Source organism: Canis lupus, chromosome 11 (genome assembly GCF_003254725.2).
Source record: "Canis lupus dingo isolate Sandy chromosome 11, ASM325472v2, whole genome shotgun sequence".
In the NCBI taxonomy this organism is placed as follows: Eukaryota; Metazoa; Chordata; class Mammalia; order Carnivora; family Canidae; genus Canis; species Canis lupus.
The window spans coordinates 56819773-56842247 of record NC_064253.1 but is presented as its reverse complement, the minus strand read 5'-3'; the positions used below and the strand labels follow the sequence as shown (position 1 = coordinate 56842247).

At 41.4% G+C, this 22475-nt stretch overlaps 1 protein-coding gene across 5 annotated transcripts in view; it reads right to left on the bottom strand.

Annotated features, from left to right (window-relative positions):
* Nucleotides 1-10521: 10521 nt before the first annotated feature.
* Nucleotides 10522-22475, bottom strand: part of MSANTD3 (Myb/SANT DNA binding domain containing 3) — a 26004-nt gene continuing 14050 nt past the window's right edge. For 4 of the 5 annotated variants that reach the window (XM_025433373.3, XM_025433374.3, XM_025433376.3 and 1 more), the window contains exon 3: nucleotides 10522-15699. In XM_025433373.3, coding sequence (XP_025289158.1) covers nucleotides 15290-15699 — 410 coding nt within the window. In that variant the 3' untranslated portion in view covers nucleotides 10522-15289. Of the gene's footprint in view, nucleotides 15700-20651; nucleotides 20738-22475 lie in introns of all 5 variants that reach the window. The other variant, XM_049116312.1, reaches the window with a different exon arrangement.

The following is a 22475-nucleotide window of genomic DNA, read 5'->3' as shown; positions in this document are numbered from 1 at the left end:
GAAAGCACTATGATTGTTACCCACATCCCCTTAATGGTCCTCAATTACGTAGATGGGCAGAAGCCAAGGAGGCAAGGGTTACAGATATCTGAGCAAAAAGTGCTATAGGGATCCAGAGAAGTAGCCTCACTCTGCCTAGAGAACAGGCTTCACCACTGTAATTCTGTCAATTTGAAAAGCATCCCACCCAAACAGTCCCCATGATTGGATAGGGAGACTGAGGAGGCATCTCTGGGTTCTCCCTGCAGGTCTTCTTGTCTTTCAATTGTTCGGTATTGCACTGAATACAGAAGTAAGATTTTTCTCCATCTTTCAGCAAATAGAAATTTTCAGCTGCAATTCAAAAATTTCTCCAAGGGTTTAACTCCTAAAGGATTGTACCAAAGAAACAGCTTCTCTGACAAAGACAATCACACATAAATGGTAGTAAGAGGTATAGCATAGTAATTAAGAGTGTAAGCTCTGGAACCAAACCATCTGGTTTTGCATCTTAACTCTGCCACCCACTAGCTCTATGACCTTGGGCAATTTACTTCTGGATGCCTCAGTTTCATAATCTGTAATATGAAGATAAAATTTCTATTTGTTTCAAAGGGTTATTGTAAGGATAAAATGGGTTTGGATGGGTAAAATGCCTAGAGTCATGCTTAGTTTATAAGTACTCAATAAATAATTAGCTAGGAATAGTAGTGGCAAAGTAAGCACGTAATAACTGCTAACTATTATTAGTGGCAGTAGCCATTAACTGCATTTATATACTAGGCTAAGAGCGTCACGTGTATTATCTAATGTAATGTTCCCAAAAATCTAATGGGGAAGGGTGCTATCATTATCCTCATTCTGTAGCTGAGAAAACTGAGATTTGGAGAGTTTAAATAATTTGCCTGTGGTTACACAGCGAGGAGGCAGCAGGACTGGTACTTGAATCAAGGTCTGTCTGACTCGAAAGCCTATGGTCTAAGACAAAACTCAAAGAGTTAAAGTCAGCAGTCAAAACAGTTCATGTGAGCTGACAGGTTGCTAGAGAGACCTGCAGGAGGGCAGCCTGCTGAGCGGCAGGAAAAGTGGTGACAAACAGCCAGGTGGGTCAAAGGGAACGACACGAGTTTACAGCCAAGAGTCTAGGAACTTGAGAATGGCATCCACTGAGCCAAGAATCATGAAAGAGAGCTAAAGCAAGAAGCTAACTACATAGAGGAATTAAGAGTGAGCCCAATGGAGTTAAATAATTATATTTTACCACTGTATATTTAAGTATGTCAGCTTGCCTCTGTATGTATACATACGTATAGAACATATGTCATTTGCCTGTGTGTGTACATATGTAATGAGTGTGTCAGCTTGCCTCTGTACATATGCAAAAGTGGCAAGCATATGTCATTTTACTCTCTGTGTACATATGTAGGGAATGAGTGAGTATATATCAGGTTGCCTCTCTGAGAGTGTGTATGTATGCATATTTGAGTGTGACAGCTGGGCTCTGTGTTTGTACATGCAGATTTACATGTATGTATCCATGCACTGTATATAGCAACTCATCTATATGTGTACATGTAAGCTTAAATTGAGTCAACCGTTTTCTAATTCTCCTTCCTTGGCTGTTAGTTGAAAATTATTTCCTACAGTCTGATGGACTCAGCATCAGGATCAATACAGTTAGACTTGGCACTTAGTCTGGGTTCCTAATTAAGGAATTTATAAAGTTGAAACAAAGACCACATTCTAAACTGTTTCTCTCAACACAGAACAATCATGATAAGACTTAGGACAGCTATGGTGGTTTCGATGGGAGTGGGAGCAAGGGTCAGGGCAGGGTATGGAGAGTGGTGACAGTAGCACCATTCATCTCATATTCATCCACAAGTGTTTAGAGATTGCCTGTTATGTGCCAGGCAACCACATTAGCCACTGAGGATGCACAAGTGAACAAGATAGGCACAGTCCCTGTCCTATAGTCCAAGAGGGAGTCAGACTTTAAACAAACAATGATAATTGTAAAAGATTTTTGCAAAGCATGTGTGAAAGCATCAGACAGGGATCCTTAACATCCCAGGGGCAGTGGGTATCAAATAAAGCTTCTCCAAAGAAGTCATATGTAAGCTAAGGCTGGAAGATTGAAGAGTTAGGAGGGAGGAGAAAGGGAAGAGTATTCCATGAAGAAAGTTCAACATGTAAAAATAAAAGAATATGGCAAGATTAGAAGCAGAGAAGCCAGCTATGCCTAAAGCTGTGGAAAGTGAGCAGGTAAATGACATAAAGAATGAGGTTGGAGACTTCAGGAAGCACAGGCCAGATCACATAGGGCCTCTCAAGCCAGAATAAGGATTCAGATTCCATCCTAAAATTATAAACAGGAAATTGCCTGCTCAGATTTGTATTTTTAAAAGAACACTTAGTTAGGGGTGCCTGGGTGGCTCAGTCAGTTAAGCATCTGCCTTTGGCTCAGGTCATGATCCCAGCATCCTGAGATCAGGTCCCACATCGGGCTCCCTGCTCAGCAAGGAGCCTGCTTCTCCCTCTCCCTCTGCCTGTTGCTCACCCTGCTGGTACACTCTCTCTCTCAAATAAATAAAATCTTTAAAAAAAATTTTTTTAAAGATCACTTAGTTAAAGGAGTGAACCATAAGGTATGTTAATTATATCTCAGTGATGCTATTGGAAAAAAAAATCACTTGGGCTGCAATGTACAGAGTAGATTGAAAAGGTACAATGCACCCAAGGAAACTATGGGAAAGCTATTGCAGTGGTCTAGATGAGTGATGATGGTGGCTTAGACTAGGGAAGATGGTAACAAGTAAATGAATTAGATTGCGGGGGTGGGGGGGACGGTGATCAACAGAATTTGGTGACTGTCTAGATGTGGGGAGAAACTGTCAAGCCAGGGTTATCCCTTGGTTTAGTGGCATTTACTAAAATAACCATTTCTGGAGAAGAAGCAGGTTTGGAGGAAGGATGATGAGCTCAGTTGTAGGCTCACTGAGTCTGAGTGGCCAATGAGGCATCTGTATTGAGCCAGTTGGATTTTTAAGTCTGGTGTTCTTGAGAGATTTAAACCGGACATAGAAGTGTGGGTGTCATCAAAGGATAAATTAATTGAAGTCACAGAAGTGGGTGTGATGACTTAAAAGTGACTAACAATGAGAAGAGGGCCTAGGCTGAAGCCCTGAGGAACTCCAATGGAGGGAACTATGAAAGAACTGCCAGAAATTAGGAGGAAAATGGGAAGAAAACAATGTCATTGTGACCAAAAAGTGTTTCAAGAAGCAAGATGTCGTCAACTGCTCAAATGCTGCTGAAAAAGATCAAGCAAGATGAGTACTACACAGTGTCCAATGGATATATCCACTTGAAGTCATCAGCGATCCTAGCAAGAGCCTGTTAAGTGGTAAAGTGGTAAGAGTAGAATCCAGATTAGAGCATGTTGAGACATAAGTAGGAAGTGGAGACTGATCATTTAGACAGGTTGGCTATAAAGAGAAGAGAAACAAAGCTAGAAGTAACTATGGGTGGAAGAGGGACTTTTTAAGATGAGACTGTATAATATTTAAACAATGATGATGGGGCACCTGGGTGGCTCAGTCAGTTAGGCGTCCAACTCTTGGTTTCGGCTCAAGTCATGATCTCGGGGTCATGAAATCTAGTCCTGTGTCACGGTTGGGCTCACACAGAGCCTGTTTAAGATTCTCTCTCCCTCTCCCTCTGCCCCTCCCTGTCCTGTCATACTCCCACCCCCCTCAAAAAACAACAAAAAAACTAATGATGATAAAGATCCAGTGGGGTGGGGGGAGTTGAATACACAATACAGGATAAAAGATAATCAGTAGTAGGATGAGGATAATTTCAAGTAACTTAAGAAGACAGGAAAGGGTGGAATTCAAAGCATAGATGGAAGGATTACCTTGAGAGAAGACACTTTCTTTGTAATTAGAGGGAAGGTAGAGAGATGGAGGGTGACTCAAATGGGTTTGTAGATATGATATTGAGATACCAAGGAAATTCCTGGATCTTGGCTTTGATATTTTCCAGAGAGAAACAGAGATGGGGTGGTGTGGGGATGGTGGGTGGGGGGAGTGGCTAGGTCAAAAGATAGCTTAAGGTAGCTATGGCCCCACTGTGATCCCTATCAGCTCCCTCTTAGCCTTTCTACCCCAATCTTCATCACCATCATTGATGTGGGCAGTTGCATTCTACCTTGTATACAAAATTACTTTGTTTTTAAGTGATCTAAAATATGCAATATAGGGCAGCCCGGGTGGCTCAGCGGTTTAGCGCCACCTTCAGCCCAGGGCGAGATCCTGGAGACTCAGGATAGAGTCCCATGTCAGGCTCCCTGCGTGGAGCCTGCTTCTCCCTCTGCCTGTGTCTCTGCCTCTCTCTCTCTCTCTCTCTCTCTCTCTGTGTGTGTGTGTGTCTCATGAATAAATAAATAAAATCTAAAAAGAAAAAAAGAAAAACTTACGCCAATAATTAAAAATAAAATAAAATAAAATATGCAATATATGTAATAGACACCATAGCCAATACCCTGGCCCTCCCTCTTAGCCAGATTACTGCCCAAGTCCCTACTACAGAGAAATTTTGGTCAGATTTGAGAAGTGTAGTCAATGATGTTAAAGGGAAAGAAAATATGTGTTTTTCCCAGCAGAGCTCAGGAGAGATCGATCCATAGCACCAGAGGCAGAGAGCAGAGAAGCAATTTGAAGCAGGAGTGCTTAAGAGAAGGAATTTAGGGGCCCTTTCTCTCACGTGGGCATTTATTAATATTGTTGTGGGGGGAGAAACTACCCCTCTTACTACATACCTCCAGCAGAGGTAGCTCCTTAAGAAGGTTGGGACAAAGTGGACCCTTTGCTTTCTGAGTAATCAGTGTGAACTAAATTAAGATTTTTCTCAGGTCTGGCATACTTTCTTTCCATATGAATGCTGGCAAATTATCAAGACTGATTAATCATAATGTTGCAATCCCTATGAAATAACTAATCAGAGTGATGATCATTAATGGATGCTAAAACCATTGGATGGGGGAATCCCTGGTGGCTCAGCGGTTGAGTGTCTGCCTTCGGCCCAGGGCATGATCCTGGAGTCCCCGGATCGGGTCCCATGTCAGGCTCCTTGCTTCTCCCTCCACCTGTGTCTCTGCCTCTCTTTCTCTGTGTCTCTCGTGATAAATAAATAAAATCTTTTGTGTTTTTTTTTTTTAGATTTTTTATTTATTTATTCATGAGAGACAGAAACACAGGCAGAGGGAGAAGCAGACTCCATGCAGGGAGTCCAATGTGGGACTTGATCCCAGGACTCCAGAATCATGCCCTGAGCCAAAGGCAGACAGACTCTCAACTGCCAAGCCTCGCAGGCATCCCAAAAAGTAACTTTATAATGGAGAGATCTAGCAGATATTGCCTTCACCAAGTGATGAAATTTAGCTCCCCCAATGGTGGGGCAGCTTTTGACCACGTGACTTCCAAAATTATGTAATGACAAGTACATGACATTATTGACATGATAGTCTTGCCAAAGAGGGCTAACCTGAATCTAATCATGAGGAAGTAAATAAATCCAGTGTATGAGGCACATTGACAAAGCCTGGACTTTACAAGAAATTTAATGTCATGAAAAACAAAAAAGGAGAGGTTTGTTCTAGATTAAATTAGACTAAAAAGACGAAAACAACCAAATGTAATAACCTTGATTGAATCTGAGAAAATCAACAGCAATAAAAAACATTCTTAAAGCAACTGGAGAAATTTGAATGTAGACTGCACATAGATGATATTATTGAATTATTATCAGTTTTCTTAGGTGTGATAATGGGATTGTGGTAATGGAGGAGCATGTTCTTATTCTTAGCACATGCATGCTGAATAGTTTAGGGGCAAAGTGTCATAATATCTGCAGCTTTCAAAGCGCTTGAAAGAGAGAAAAGCTGTTAACAATTGGTAAATCTAGGTGGAGAGTAAAAAAAGATTTTTTAAAAAACTCAATACAGTCTATTTCTTCATTACTTTTTTTTTTTTTTGCCATGACCTTGGGTAGCTTTATGCTTATAAGCATAAACTGTACTTCTTAATGTGCTAAATTAAATTAGATTGAAATCTTTAAAAGCATCATAGCAAGAAAATTGTTCTGCAAAGCTTTTTAGACATAAAAGAACTTCTAATTTGTGTAGGAGTATAAGTGAAGAATAGTACAGTGGGAGAGAGAGCCACAAAATAACAAAAGAACACTTTCCTAGGAGTCAGAAGACCTTTGGGTCCAGCACTTAACCACAGGAGATTAAATTCCATGTCAGCAGTGTGGGGCTAATGGTACTGCCTTCGTCATCCTGCTGTACAGGTACAGGAGAAACAGGATGTGAAAAAGCTTTATCACCTGGAAACGAGCATGCAAGTGAAGTGATTTTTGTTATCATGCCATGGGGACATCCTAGTAGCAGTGGTTCTGGAACTTTATGATACCTAACAAGCAAATGGGAAGCTTGTTAAAAGTATAAATTTCCAGTCCAGCCTGCAGGGATTCTGATTCAGGAGGTCTGAATTGGTCCTAGAATTTGCTTTATGAGAGGAATCCCAGGACCCTGAGATTACGACCTGAGCCAAAGTCAGGTGCTTAACCGACGGAGCCACCTAGGCATCCCCCATTTTAACCATTTTTAAGTGTACAGTTCAGGTATATGATTTTGAACAAGTCACTTAACCTCTCAAGTCTTCATTTCACTATCTTTAAAATATAGACAAGGTGCACCTGGGTGGCTTAGTCAGCTGAGCATCTGACTCTTGGTTTCAGCTCAGGTCATGATGTCACGGTCTTGAAATCAAGCCCCACGTTGGACTCCACATATATTAGGGTCTGCTTGAGAGTCTCTCTCTTCCTTTCCCTCTCCCGCCCCCACCCCGCTCACACACACTCTCTCTCTCTCTCAAATAAATCAATCTTAATTTTTTTAAAGATTTGATTTCTTCATTCACAAGAGACACAGAGAGAGAGAGAGACATAGGCAGAGGAAGAAGCAGGCTCCTCGCAGGAAGCCCAATGTGGGACTCGATCCTGGACCCTGGGATCACACCCTGAGCCAAAGGCAGACACTCAACCACTGAGCCACCCAGGCATCCCAAAGAAATAAATCTTTAAAAAAATAAAATATTCCAAAAAAATAAATAAAAATTAAAAAAATAAATAAAATATACATGATATTACCTATTCCTACAGAGTATTTTAAGAATTAAATTAGATAATATATACAAACATGCCTAGGACCACAAAAGATGTTCAACAAATGCTAACTCCCTTCCTTCTTCCTTCACTTGAATTAGGTTTCAGACCCCCCTGGTTTTATAACAGATATCATCTACTGAAATCAACTGCTAAGATTTTTTAAAACATATGCAAAAAATCTACACACTATTGTCTTAGAACAGGGCAATTGTAAAATAGAAGTATCCTATAATCTATAGAATTGGACAATTTGAAACAGCTAAAGGAAACAGTACTCAGTTATATTTTGTTGCGAAAATTATATTTTAGGAAGCAGCAAATCTTTTGTGCTCATTATTCAGAAATTCTTTAATCATCTTTTTTTTTAAGATTGTATTTATTTATTCATGAGAGACACAGGGAGAGAGAGAGAGAGGCAGAGATACAGGCAGAGGGAGAAGCAGGCTTCATGCAGGGAGCGACGTGGGACTGGATCCCATGACTCCAGGATCAGGCCCTGGGCCGAAGGCAGGCGCCAAACCGCTGAGCCACTGAGGGATCCCCCCATTATACAGAAATTCTTATTTGACTGTATTTAGATTGTTTTAGAAACAATTTAAGTACAATTATCATCCAATATCATTAGCTTCTACAAATGGGGCTTTCAACCTTGGGAGTGATCCATTTGGATGCAGTATTTGAATTCCATTTATGTGCACATTATCTGTCAAAGAGAATGCTAAATTGAAAATTTGGGTTATGTGCAGTAAATGGAAACGATTACTTTAACTTGAGAATTAGACTAATGAGAACAGGGGAAAGGAATTTAGAGATCCTCTCCTCCAACCTCCTTATTTTACAAATAAGGAAATTAATAGCATGAAAGACCTAGTAACTTGTCCTCATGACGAGTTACTCATGAGTTACCAGCAAACCTGGGAACAGAGCCCCGGTTCCAGGAGTGTGTTCTAGTGTCGTTTGACTTTGAAGAATGGGTGACACTTCAGCAGCATAGGTGATGGGAAGGGATTGTGGAGAGGCCGACAGCACTCCAGCCAGAGGGATCAATGGAAGTAATTGTACAGAGACAGGCTCTGAAACAGGGAATGTCAGAAAGGGGAGGCCGGAAGAAGAGATTAAGATGAAGTTCTGTGATGTCAGAAGAGAGTCTGGGATTCTCTTGTAACACAGAATATCAGAAAAGAGTTTTAGGGACTCCTTTAAAATTTTTTTTTAATTTTATAGTTTATACGGCTTTTCCATATTTGTATTCTCATATAATCACTATAGCAATCTTAGGAAGTAGATATTATACAGATGATAGTCTAATATTCAGGAGGTCACATTCTTTGCAAAACTAAGGGTTTTTTTTTTTAAGATTTGATTTATTTATTCATGAGAGAGGCAGAGACACAGGCAGAGGGACAAGTAGGCTCCCTTCAGGAAGCCTGTTGTGGGACTTGATCCCAGTACCCCAGGATCATGTCCTGAGGCAAAGGCAGATGCTCAACCACTGAGACACCCAGGTCTCCCTAAAAACTAAGCTTTAAACTCAGGCTCTGAATAGAAAAACTGTGTGTTATAATTTTTTTTAAGATTTTTTTGTTTTGGGGCACCTGAGTGGCTCAGTCTGTTGAATGTCTGCCTTCAGCTCAGGTCAAGATCTCAGGGTCCTAGGATCAAGCCCCAAACCTTCTTAGGAGAACTCTACTTCCCTCCCCTTGATGTTGGGCTCAACCATGTGACTTGTTTTGGCCAACGAAATATTAGCAGATTTAATGTTGAAATTTGAAATGTGCTTCTACACACAAGCTGGAGTTGTCCTCTTGTACTTCTGCTATCATAATGAGAAGAGCTTCACCTGAATGATAGTTCCTGGTCCATTAGCCTCAGGCTCAAGAATTTGAGTACATCTGCCCAGCTCCCCCCAGACTTCCCAGTGGTTGAGTGGCTGGAGTAACCACCCTCCCATCCTTCAGAAGATCTAATACTAGCCCATCCAAAGACACTCTCTGAGACTCAAGGATAATAATCTAGATCCATATGCACCTCACCAGCAGAGCACCAACCTCTGAGCTTCCTTCTTCATTACTCCGGAAGCTGAACCAGATGATGGGACAAAAAACTGAAACCTTAACTTCTATGTCTACTTACAGTATTTTCTCTGTAACAAATATTCTTTTTATCAAAAAAACCCAACTTCTTAAATAATAGGGTTTGGAATTTTTTTCCCCAACAAACCCATAAAAAGAAGACTCAAACCAGAACCCAATTAAATCTCTTGACGGTCATCAGGAGTTAAGAGAGCCCATGTTTATGGATAGAGAACGTCCTACTCTGAGCCCCTTATTTTTTTTAAAGATTTTTTAAAAGATTTTATTTATTTATTCATGAGAGCCAGAGAGGCAGAGACCTAGGCAAAGGGAGAAGCAGGCTCCTTGCAGGGAACCCAATGCATGACTCGATCCCAGGACCCCAGGATCACACCCTGAGCCAGAGGCAGATGCTCAACCATTGAGCTCCCAGGTGCTCCCCACTCTGAGCCCTTTAATGAAGGTACATGGTTAATCTTACACGCACACAACACACACACACACTCTCACACACACACTGGCAGTGCTGTAAGGGCATTTTGCAAGTAGAACTAGAGCTTCTGATCCTCATTCAGAAGTAGCAGGATCATCATTCTGTTCATTCCAATGAGTGAAAACAGTGAGAGAACCTTCATGCATAATCTGGATATCTGGATAATGTAGGACTAGACTTTTTTCCACCTAGTGATGATAAATTGCACTGTTAGGGTAATAATCAGCTTGCAAACCCAACAGTTAACAGTTGTATGGAGATTCAATAGATATGCTCTTTAAAAACCTTACTTCAAAAAAAAAAATAAAAAATAAAATAAAATAAAATAAAAACCTTACTTCAAGTGCACCTGGGTAGCTCAGGTCATGATCTCAGGGTCCTGGAATCAAGCCCCACATCGGGCTCCCTGCTCAGTGGGAGTCTGCTTCTCCCTCTCCCTCTGTTTCTTCCCCCTGTTCAGGCTCTCTCTCTGCCCCTTTCTGTCTCAAATGAATAAATAAAATCTTAAAAAAAAAAAAACCTTCATCACTCTCCTATAAATTGAATCTCATTCTAAATGCATCAAAAGGCTGTTTAAGAAAATGTCATGTTGAAATTTTTGACAAAGCAAATAATCCCACTCTTGTATCTGTTATGGAAGTTTTCTATACTGGGTGTTCCTAAACCACAGTGTACCTGCGGTACTTCCCCTATAAGGCAGCTTCTCTGCAGGAGGGCGTCCTTATCACAATGACAACAGTAATGTTAAAATGCCTTACATCACTCTTTATTTCAAAAGTGCTTTACTAACATAGACTAATCTTCACAACATTTAAGGGAGGTAGATAAGTATTACACCACTTTCACGGATGGAGAAACGGAGGCAAAGATGAGTAAATTGTGTTGAAGGGCATAATATATGGCACGATTAGGAAAAGAATATGTTGCTGTCACGGATCACTGGTGATCTTTCCCATGACTTCTGAGTCCCACCAACACCAAGGTAGCAGATGCAGCATGGAAGCAGGTTGTCCACAGTTTGGCTAGTCTAAGGCTACGCTTCACCTCGATACCAGATGTTGTTGAATGTGCTACCCTTTGGCAAGTATTTCCCTCACACACACACTCTCACCTGACTCCACCTCTAAAACAGGGGAGAGTGGGAGCTATTGTGGGTGCAGAAGGAGGGGCTGGAGGAGCAGGGCTGGGAAGGCAGAAGACAGAAAATATGAACTCATATCAAAGCAAGGGCGAGGAGGAACAGGAGGACCAGTTGGAAGCAGCCCAAGAAAGAGGAAAGCCACGGCAGCAAAGAGTGTCACTTCATTTGAAAAGCTCAGACATCCAGAAATGCTATTAAAAGGGTAATTCTTAGCAATGACATTACAGAACCGCTCCTTGTGGCTTTGCCAAATATAATTATCAGGTCCTTCTGACATTCCCAGAAGGCAGAGCCATTCCTTTCCCCTGCTCCAGACCAAGTGCTGATGTAATTGACCTGACACTGCAGAAGCTATTGACAACTCAAACGCACTCTGCCACCATGCCACCTCTCTTCCTTTATTCTTTCCTCTTTAAAAAAAAAAAAAAAAAAAAAGCCAATGCATTTTAAGATTCTTTGCGAAATTCATAAAACATTCCCTAAAATTTTGATGCTTAAGAGGGCAGGTTTCCATGTTTGACTTTTGTAAAGGGGCTGTGATAGGCCTACATGGGGATTACCAGCCCCTCCGCTAATGCCCCTTTACACAACATGGCATGCTAAAGAATCTTTTCTGAACTTTCTAGCACAAAACCATGATAAGAGATGGTGACATGCACTGCTAGCTGCACTGGAGGTACTGGGGGCAGAGGCAGCACAAAACAAGAGGGCTGACAAAGACCCAAAGAGGGGCTACTGTGTCGGACAGACAAGTAGAAGAGACAAAAGCCAGAGTGAAGATGGGACAATCAAAGCAGAGATGGGTGCAGGTGCTCGTGTTTGAGGCTGAGTGGCAGGCAACAGCATTAGTTCATCTCTCGACCTCTCCTGCGTTGAGTCAGAGCCAGAAATGCATTCTTTCTGCTTTCATTTCAATTGGCAGGATTATTCTTTCAGGCATCTAGCTCTAACACCTCACCCCTCCTCTCCAACAAAAGCAATCCACCGCCAAACCTGACTGCGTCCCCCTCTGCAGTGCTCTTGACATTGGTCTCCCCCAGTCTGACTAGAGCCTCCTCTAGATCCTTCTATCATCTCGTCCTAACCAGGGCCAGATCCTCCTACCTCATCTCCCAGATTCATCTTCTCTAAACTCAGTTTCACCTTCTCTTCTTCCTCCTGGCTCACAGTTTTGATCATGCTACTGCCCAATTTGGAAATCCACCATGTTCTCACTGCTTCCCAATCATGTGTCTCATCCTCTTGAATCTTCAACAGGACCTTGCATCCAGCAAAGGTTCTCCTCTTTCTGAATCTCTACCTGTCCAAATGCCAACTCTAAAGACTTAGCTCAGATGCCACCTCCTCCAGAAGGCTTCCTTCCTCCTGGAGGAGGTGGTTATTTGCTCTGAGCTACAAATGCACTTGAAGATATGCACTAATGGAGTACGTGACAGCTGTGTACAAGTCTTCCCTCCCTTACTGGGCTGTGTCTGTGATCTGGCTGGGGGGATGGTGAACTGTCTTAAATTTTGTCTGTTCCCTACAACATTTATCAAGAAATGCTTTTGCATTTCCACCTCAGTTAGGGAACTACTCAACGGTGAAATGAACATATACCTGTCCATGAATGGAGACACCAAAGTACACCATAGGCATGATCTGGCTTTCAGAATAAAACAAATCTCTGATATAACCTGGAGGGATGGGGCAGGGGCAGGCAGGTGGGACTGTTTGTTTTCTAATCAAGAGTCTGGGAACTGAGCTTCTGCTTTGCCATTTATTAGCTACTGGTCTGGTACCAGATGGTTCTTCTCTGAGCATCATTTTCTTACTTCTGCATGACCTCACAGGATTAAGGATCAAATGAGACATATCTGTGAGCTCTACACCATTGGTTCTCAATCCCAATGACGTATTATAATCTCCATTAAAGTTTTCAAAAAATGTAGAGGACCAGGCCCCAACCCAGATCAACTGAATAAGAATCTTTTGAGAATGGAACCAGGTGAGACTAATTATTTATAAAATACTATTTCTAATGCATAGCCCAAGTGGAAAACTGTTAAAAACTCATAAATATCATTAACAGTAGAGCAAGTTGCTTTAGGCTGCTGGTTTCATTATCCTTTGTTTGGTTAGGAATTAGTTCCATGTTTTTATAGTTTCATTATGTGTGAGCATTTTTTTTTGTGTTTGTGTTGTGTTCTGCAATGGTTGTTTGTGTGCTTAAGTGATAAATTCTGAGAGAGGATAATATCCAGCACAAAGCTGCACACAAAGTGTACCTAACCCAATCTGGGTAGGGGGTGGGAAATAAGTAAAATCTTCTTGGAGTCCTCTGAAACCTTACTACACAGAAGTGTGATGATCAGACAGGCAGAACTGGCATAACCTGGGAGTTTTTAAGAAATGCAAAATCTCAGGTCCCACTCCAGAAGCTGCATATTAACAAGATTTCCAGATGGATCAGTAGGTGAAGCAAAGCGACACTTCTCTCAGTTGACATCCATGTTGAGGGCCTGCTGTTCCCTGCCCTAATCCTGAAGGGGTGAGAGGGCATGGAGAGTCAAGTCCTGTCTCCCATAAATCATTTAAGCTTGGGACTTTATCCAGATGTGTCTTATCTGAAGAGTCCATTGGGTAAAAACGAAATGAAGGACACAAATCCTTACAAAAGGATCCTTCCTTTCAAAGACTAGTCTTCACAGCTTTCCTTCAAATAACTAGTTCCTTATATTAAGAGATCAGGGTAGAGAATAAACTGATATCCATTCAAGTTTTATGCAGTGCATCACTAACAAGTGTCTGTTTATCTTATTGAACTTATAGCTCCCAGGACCCAAATCCCAAAATTATGAAGGCAGGAAGCTGAGCCAATGCAAGTCGTCAATTACTGCCTGTTGACCCATGCCCTCTGGACAACCATGATGTTGGCAGTACCCATCCTGCAGACTATTATAGTCGAGGAGTTGTAGCAGATTCTGAACATTAGCTAGACCAACTTCCTTGTTGTATGAACAGGAAAGACCAGAGCCTGGATTAAAAGGAGTTACACCAGGTCACATGGTACTTTGAGGCAGGGCCAGGATCAGAATTCAGGCCCTGACTCCTAGCCTTACACTCCCTACATAGCTTCTGCCACACATTCTTTTCTTTCCCCATCACATGGCCTTGATATTTCACACTCAGAAATTGCTGACCTGCCTTGGCACGTAAGTGTCACTTTGACTGTTCCAGCTACTGCTGTGTCCAACATCCCAGAAATGTTTTCAACACTAGGCTACAGGAGAAGTTATATCACAACCCAATCCAAATATCCACTTGCCAATCCATATTTCCAAATATGTTGGTAATGGGTTCTTAAAAAGCCCAATGCTACCCATGCAATGCAAACTACAAAGCATTACTATCAGCTAGCACCATGAGCACAGTGACCGAAGGGCCTTTCCCTAGGTGGCTAGAGATTAAAAACAGGGCGCCCATGAACTCAGTAGCACAAAGTTGGGAGGACACTACAGAGGAAAATCAAAGATGAGCACAGTGGGGGGAGGCAGCACCTTTAAAAAACATACACAGTGTGACTATAAAATTGCAAGTCTTATCTTTTAATAAAACAGACATGACAGATTATAGAAATCTAATGAACGTTTCTCCCTCAAAGCAGTTACATCCTTAGTTCCAACAAACTATCACGGTTGGAGCTGCTATTTGGAACTCCTCTTTGGGGGAAAGGCCTTAAAAGGCAGTTTATGAGCCACATTAGAAAATATCCTTCCAAATGCTGGACTGTTTAAAATCAGAAAAGCCACTCAAAAAACAAAAAAACGACACTGATAAGAAAAACAAAACAAAACAAAACAAAAAACAATGAGAGAGGTGCTGTGTGCGGCTCTCAGGGAGGTTCCCTAAGGACTTCCCGCAAGTTCTGAGCAACAGCACCACCACTGCAGAAACAATGTGTGGCCTCCTGGGTCTTTGTGCTGCTTTCAATAGGAGCCCATTCATTTGGATAGAAAAGTTCTGCTGTCTATTTAAAAAAAAAAAAAAAATCAGCCACACTTCTTTATAGTCACACTTGCAATCTGATTTAAAAAAATACAACAACAACACTCGCACATGGTTCTTGTATGAATTCTAATTAAGAGACATTACATTCAGAATTATAGCACTCGTAGTGATCATTTTCAGGAGACTGGAACAGCTTCTTTGCCACTGAAGGGGTACACAGGGTGCGGCTGGCTGTTTACCTGAATGTATTCTTAAATACGCGACTACTACCGCTCTAAGTTTCCTACTTGTAGCTCTGTTACAAGTTCCTGACCGCAAGTTCACGTTCCAGGCTTTCTTTGCCCACATGGGCTGGTTACAAGGGAGCCGACCCCCGCAGTCTTAGGGTGAATTGGGAAAGGGCCGGTTAAATGAGGAGACAGGCCACTCCTTGGTGAAAGTTTGTAGCTTTCTTTCCCAATACATCTTCTTTTTATTGAGAACTTCCATTTTTATCCTGTGCTCCTCCTCTGCCATCTCACACTCCCGCTCTATCTGCTGGATTTTGGCCACATGCACCTCGTTCATTTGTATCAGCTGCAGCTGTAAGATGGACATTTGTTGATGGTGTTCTTCCTCATGCATCTTTTTTAAAGCACCTTCCTGAGAGGTTTTGCTCCTGTAGTGTTTATTGGCTGTGATTCTGACAGCTGAACACGAGGGTTCAGGTTGAGAGGTCCCTTCACACACTGGAAAATGTATGAACTCTTTCTCATCATCGCACAGTTCTCTATTTGAAACAGCAAATGATTCTGAAAAACAGTAGCAGAAAACATATACGTTCAAAGATTTTACAGGCAAAGAGTAAATCGATCCTATTTCAAATGGCAGGTCCCCCATCACAGGAAGTAGCGGAAACAGCGTCTGCATGAGCCTGCGTGTCTATGGGTACCCTTGCCATGCCTGACTTTTGAAAAACCCACAAGTCAAAACCAGTGTTCCCTTCAGAAGTAATGATAAAGAGTTTTGTCATGTCACTTCTAGAACTGTGAACTATGGGAACAGTGGCTCAAGACTATGCTGATCCAGAACTGGAGACCCTGTTATGTTGATCTAAGTTCTAAAGGGGAATGTGCACAACTCTGAGGGAGCAGAAGGCCACGGCACGAGGCCAGCAGTGGGTTTTCAGATTAAGTTCTCCCTCCATCTGATCTCCCCATCTCGGGCTCTCATCCAACCGTGAACACTTATTACATTCGATTTCCACAACGGTGCCACTGCTCCTTTTCCTGGTCACGGGTCTTACCCCTGGAGAGCCACCTCACGGATGTTCCTTGAAAGGCGAGTCTACATTCCCCGGCCTAACCTCCTAGCACATCATTTCTCTGCAATCTCTAACATTTGGCTGTTACCTCTAGCACTGCCATCTGGGGGGCAACATCCAGATCTCAAAGAAACTTTTCAGTGCCCCTCTTACGTAACCTCTCCCTAGCACTTAACAATCCTTGAAATGTCTTCCTTAGCTTCTGCACCATGGCTCTCTGATCAGTTTTCGACACTTCCTCTCTGATTGCTCCTTCTCAAGCCTCCTTCCAGGACTAAGACTCTTGCTGCATCCACTCCTCACCTTTAATATCCCCCTGGGGTTCCCATCTTTGGCTCTGTTTTCATTGTTCTGACCTTCCTTTATTCAAAAATACCCTGGGCGCCCTGCAATCCTACTACAGGCTTCATATTCTTTAAAAGCCAAGCTCTTTTTCACAATTCTGCCTCTGTTCCTTCAGCTGGAAGCTGGGCTAATTATTCATCTCTCCCCTCTCTCCCCCAACCCAGGGCCCTGTGCCTCCTTTAAACCTGCATTTACTCCAGACTCTCCTTTTTAAACTCTCCCCAACCCCTACTTTGTCCAGCATCTGTGAAACCCCAGATCTCTCCTTTCTCTATGAGTACTCTACTGTTAAGGCACTTACCACATCCTAGTATTACTGTGGACCATGCTTATTCATTTCTTTTATCCTTGGGTACCAATTATTTTGCTTGGTACACAGAGGATGCCTAGTAAATATTTATTGGCTGAAGCTCTGAACACAAAGGGAGAAGAGCTTATGGATACAAAAGGCTGCCATTTTAGCTGGTGCCACATTTGCACTAGTATTTTTATAGGGCAATGACATTTTATCAATTAAGGAGTTTCAATAAGGAAGACACTAACTCCACTAACCTATGGAGTCTTCCAGCTGTGACTCCAAGGCTTTCTTGGGATGCTTTATGTTTCCAATAATGAGAATTGTCTCCTTGGAGAAAAATAATATCAATTTATTAACAGAGTTGATTATGTTATAAGTCCACTCCATTATTCCAGAAGATGGGATGCCGGGAATGTTAACGGCTGCTGGGGGAAACCTAACTCGTAATACTCTGTTAATAAAAGGGAAATGGCTCCTGTTTGGTTTATTTTACTCCAAGGGGTTACGCAACTACCATAACTGGTCCCTAATTAAGATGAAAGGAAAGGTAGATGTCTCGCTTCTGAAGGAGAAGGTTAAAAGTACTTCTGTGTCATCCAGAGATAGTGAAGATGTCTCCCTAGGAATCTTTCCCAACTCCGAGGGCTATGGCTTTAATTAGATGTCCTGCCTTCACATTCTTGCTGCCTCCTGAGCCTACCTCTGGCACGGCACTTGTTAAAACTGGTGGCTTAACTATGTCCCCCTCAGGTCTCTGCCTACTGTGAAGACAGAAACTGTCTATTGTTCGTCCTCGAGGAGAACCCACTATGGCCTGGACACTGCTGGCCATGTCCAAAAGGTATGGGAATGAACTGGTTGCAGGGGATCACATCTCTCTCAACTCAGCACAACAGGGTATACAGGACCGTGTTCTGAATGGAGAGCCAAGGCACAGGACGAGGGAATGGGAAAGGCTTTGCCCCGAGAATAGGGTCCCTCAGATGTGAACAACTGTAAAGAGGATTACCTCACCTGCTTCCCATCTACTATGAGATCTGAAAGTGTCTTCTTTGAAGGCTGGACACATAGACATTTTGTGGGACCTCTAGCCTCTTCTTTTCTTTGATTCCATTCCAGAGGGTAGTTCTGCACAGTCCTCTAAGTCTTTAACGTTCATGCCCTCATGATGCTGCTCATCTCTCCCCATTTCTAAATTTTTATCTCAACTATTCCAGGCTTTAGGGGCCTGATGATGATGATGATGATGATGATGATGATGAAGGCAGCTACCATTTTCTGAGTAGCTAACCAGGCACAAGGCTAGTGCTTTGCAGCATCACCTCACTTAATTGTTACAACAATCTTCCAAGAGAGGTATTACAGGAAACCAAACACGGGGCAGTCCAGGTGGCTCGGCGGTTTAGTGCCGCCTATCAACCCAGGGTGTGATCCTGGAGACCCGGCATCAAGTCCCACATCAGGCTCCCTGCATCTCCCTCTGCCTGTGTCTCTGCCTCTCTCTCTCTCTCTCTCTCTCTCTGTGTGTGTGTGTGTCTCTCATGAATATATAAATAAAATCTTAAAAAAAAAAAAAGAAAAGAAAACCAAACACAATATCCAAAGTCATTTGGCTAATTGAAAGAACCAGGACTCTAATCCAGGTTTGTGTGACTCCAAAATCCAAGCTCAACTACTACAACACCCAGCTTCTTCCTGCCTCACTTGCTCAGCTGATCACTCAGGCATCTTAAAAATGCTACCTCCAAGTTGTATCTACTACAAAATGCTCTATCATTAAGAATATGAGCACACAGTTAAAATGTTGATCTCCAAATTTGTCTCTATAGAACTGTGAACACGAAGACAAGTATGGTCATGTCTGGGAGCAGAGAAAGGACTCTACTTTTAACTGTCCTTTTTTAGTTTAAATGTGTGCTAATGTATAAATTTTAAAGAAAAAACAATTCAGGCCTCTTAAGAAAACTCTGGCAGAAGCTGAAGCTTAAAACTAGAAGAGCCTGATGGAGTAGTTAATTAACTTTCACACAAATATTAGCTCCAATGAATGGAAGCTAGTGTTCAGATGGGGAGAATCTTCTCTTAATTGGAAAAAGGCTATCCTGGGAATGGCAACCTGCTGCAAACACAAACCATGCAATCTCTCTCCCAGGTAACACAAAGTCACCCGAAGTAGAAAACAACTTAATCTTGTGCAAAATGGATAGGAAGACCTGGCTGAGTCAGGTTAAGCATCTGACTCTTGATTTTAGTTCAGATTTTGCATATTTAAAATACATGCATACAAAATACCTGCTGTCAAGGACATGTGAGAGAATACACAAGCACATTGGAATGATTAGGAGGCAGAAGAAAAGAATGAACGTGGTTAATGGTGATAATAACAAGGGAATAAATGCATAAATAACACAAAAAAGGGGGGCTTTACACAGACCAATGATGTTAATGTGCCATGACTAGAACTACAACTCAGTCCCTGTACTGGAGTTCCCATCCCCAAAAGAAGAGGATTAGATTAAAAAGTGATTAATCATGGAATTTACTAATAAATGTTTGCATTATTTAATTATAGCCTTGTGTACCTATGTTTGCATTATTCACTTATAGCTTTATAATAGAAGAATAATAAGTATTATATAACAGCATATGAAACTAAATATCAGTTTTCTTAAGATAGTTGAGTACTACTTGAAAGCTTAGGTTTTTTTTTTTTTTGAAAGCTTAGTTTTCTTAAATGTATTTGACATTTGGTCATCCTACTCTCCTTTCCACCTCTAGCACATTTTGTTGGCTCCCTTAGTTTGTTCTGCAAACCTGTTCCCCCACGATAACAAGAGATATGTATCACAGTCAAATGATCACATATTATAAATCTATAGGGTACAAATTGTTTCAATATATTTAAGGGGGAAAAATGCTGGGGTTTTTTATTCCTTAGAGTTAAAATTTAAGACTTAGAGTTATTCTTAGAGTTAAAATTTAAGACTACCTTAAATTATTCCTTAGAATAATTCCTTAGAGTTAAAATTTAAGACTACCATGTTCAAATACAGATGCACATCTCAAGAAAGTCATGGACAAAGCTAAGAATATCCAGGGGATGGTGATCAAGATGACACAGCCGAAACCATCTCACACAGAAACAGTTGGAGAGAGGCCTCTAGTGGAATACTGCCAGGCTCCATCCTGTTCAACAAATTTCAACAAATCTCTAATCATCTAATTCTGTAACAGGCACTACTCTGTAAGGTGTGAGAACAGTACTGTCCAATAGAACTATAATACGAGCTGCTTGTGTAATTTAAAATTTTCTCATAGCCACCTAAAAAAAGTAAAAGGAGGTGAAATTAATTTTAATAATATATTTTTATCCAATATAAAATATTATCATTTCAACGTGTAATCAAAATAAAAATTATCAGTAAGATTTTCTACTTTCTGTTCTTGGTATTAAGTCTTGATAATACAGTGTATATATGCAAGAGCATATCTCAATTCAGCCCACCCACATTTCAAGTGTTTACTAGCCTCTTGGGGCTACTGTACTAGATAGCACAGAGTTAGAGACTACAGTAAAACACACACACACACACACACACACACACACAGTCTATGTGTCAAAATACACACCACAAAATGAAAGCCATATCCTAATGCAAGTTTTCAACTTTTTCCCCACCAAGCCCCAGAAGGGATAAATGACAATTATAGCTTTCTTCTTCTTTCTTGAAAATAAGTTGAAATACAAAATGAGGTAACCTCAAGGCTGTTTTAATGGATAAAGAGAATTCCAGTACCTTATCTACTAGTGTTAACAGATTACTTTGGACACACTTCCCAACTGACAAAGCACCACGGTTCTCCACTGACCTCCAGATGTGACCTAGAAACAGGAATAGTCAGCATAGGCTGTACTTTGATCGTCACCAGCAAAAAGAGAAGTCTCCCATGTCATATAGGTACAAACATTCAATTTAAAAACAATCTTTTTTACAAGTGTGAATCTCTAGAAATGTCACTACAGAAGGACACTGAGAATTCATATTTGTTCCCTTCTCACTGGAAATTTATAAATTGTGTTTATGAGTAAATGAATGACATCATTTCCTCTGAAAAGAAAGAAAAAAGTTTTTGGAATGAACTTTCCAGATCCTACTCTAGAATTTGAAAGTGGGGAAATACGACTGTCCCCTTAGAATAACGCTATGAAGTCAATACACAATAATTAAGATCAAAGATTTGCAACATTAAGTGAAAGCAGTCTATACCAGCATCTTCTTCAGCAACATCTCTCAGGGAACTAAACAATTTGAAAAGCAGCCGGGCTGATTCACCTGCCTCTCTCCCTCAGCACCACTCCCTTCACTGCCTGCCGAGAGTGAATGGCTCTGAGGCCAGGAGACAGACACTGTCAATTAGCAGTGCATTCCATCCACAATAAATGCTAACAAGGAGAGGTAAGAGAGAAAGTTGGCAGTGTCCACCCAAACACTATCTGCTGGGGGGTACCCTGGCTTGGGAACTCAAGAATCAAAACTCACACAGGGTTTCTGCACTGGAAAACAATATGTGATGTTCATGACACTATGGCTGTCCAAATGGCTCCCTGGACTTAATCTTGGTCAAACGATCAGCAAACAAATTTTTAATTATCCCCAGGATGATCTGCCTATAGTGGGAAAAAATGTGCTAACTAAAAACATGTATTCAATTCACTTGGTTACCATCTTTTTCACTCCACATGGAAAATATTCTTAGTTTTAGACAGTTTCTTGTGACTTATAATTAACCACTCCCTCAGAACTCAGTCTAGTCTGGGAACGCTAATAAGTGAATTTCTCATCCTGCAAGCCAAAGATCATAGTTTTCCTAGGCCAGTGCTTGCTAGGTCCTGGGAGCAGCCCTCTGGCCTCCCTAGGAATATTTCTCTGCTTTACAGTGTGTCTTCTGCAAACTTTAAATAAAATCTTTAAGAATAAATAAATTAATAAAACTCCGTCTCTTGATTTTGGCTCAGGTCATAATCTCAGGGTTCTGGGATCCTAGGGAAGGAGATGCCTGCTCAGCACAGAGTCTCCTTCCCCTCTCCCTCTGCTTGTGTGTGCTCTCTGTCAAATAAATAAATAAAATCTTTAAAAAAAATAAGATTGAATAAATATAAATTCTCAAAGAAATTTTCTTTAATATGGATGACGTAGGCTGAGATAAGCAACTGAGGTACTTTATTAATAGCTGTATTAATAGAGCCCTTTATTTTTCCTTATTCTTCATAATAAAGATGAGAGAGACCCTAGAACAAGGATATCAACAGGTCCTCTTGTTTTGTTTTGTTAATATTTTATTTATTTATTCATGAGAGACACACACACACAGAGAGAGAGAGGCAGAGACACAAGCAGGGGGAGAAGCAGGCTCCATGCAGGGAGCCCAAAGCTGGACTTCATCCCAGGTCCCCAGGATCACACCCTGTGCCAAAGGCAGGGTGAGCCACCCCAGGGATCCTGGTCCTCTTGTTTTTATGTTCTATGCAATCTGGAGATTTTGAATTGGGAAAAATCAAGTTTGACATGAAAAGTTTCTCTTTAACAAACTCCCTCGAAATTAAAGATCTTAAAACTAAA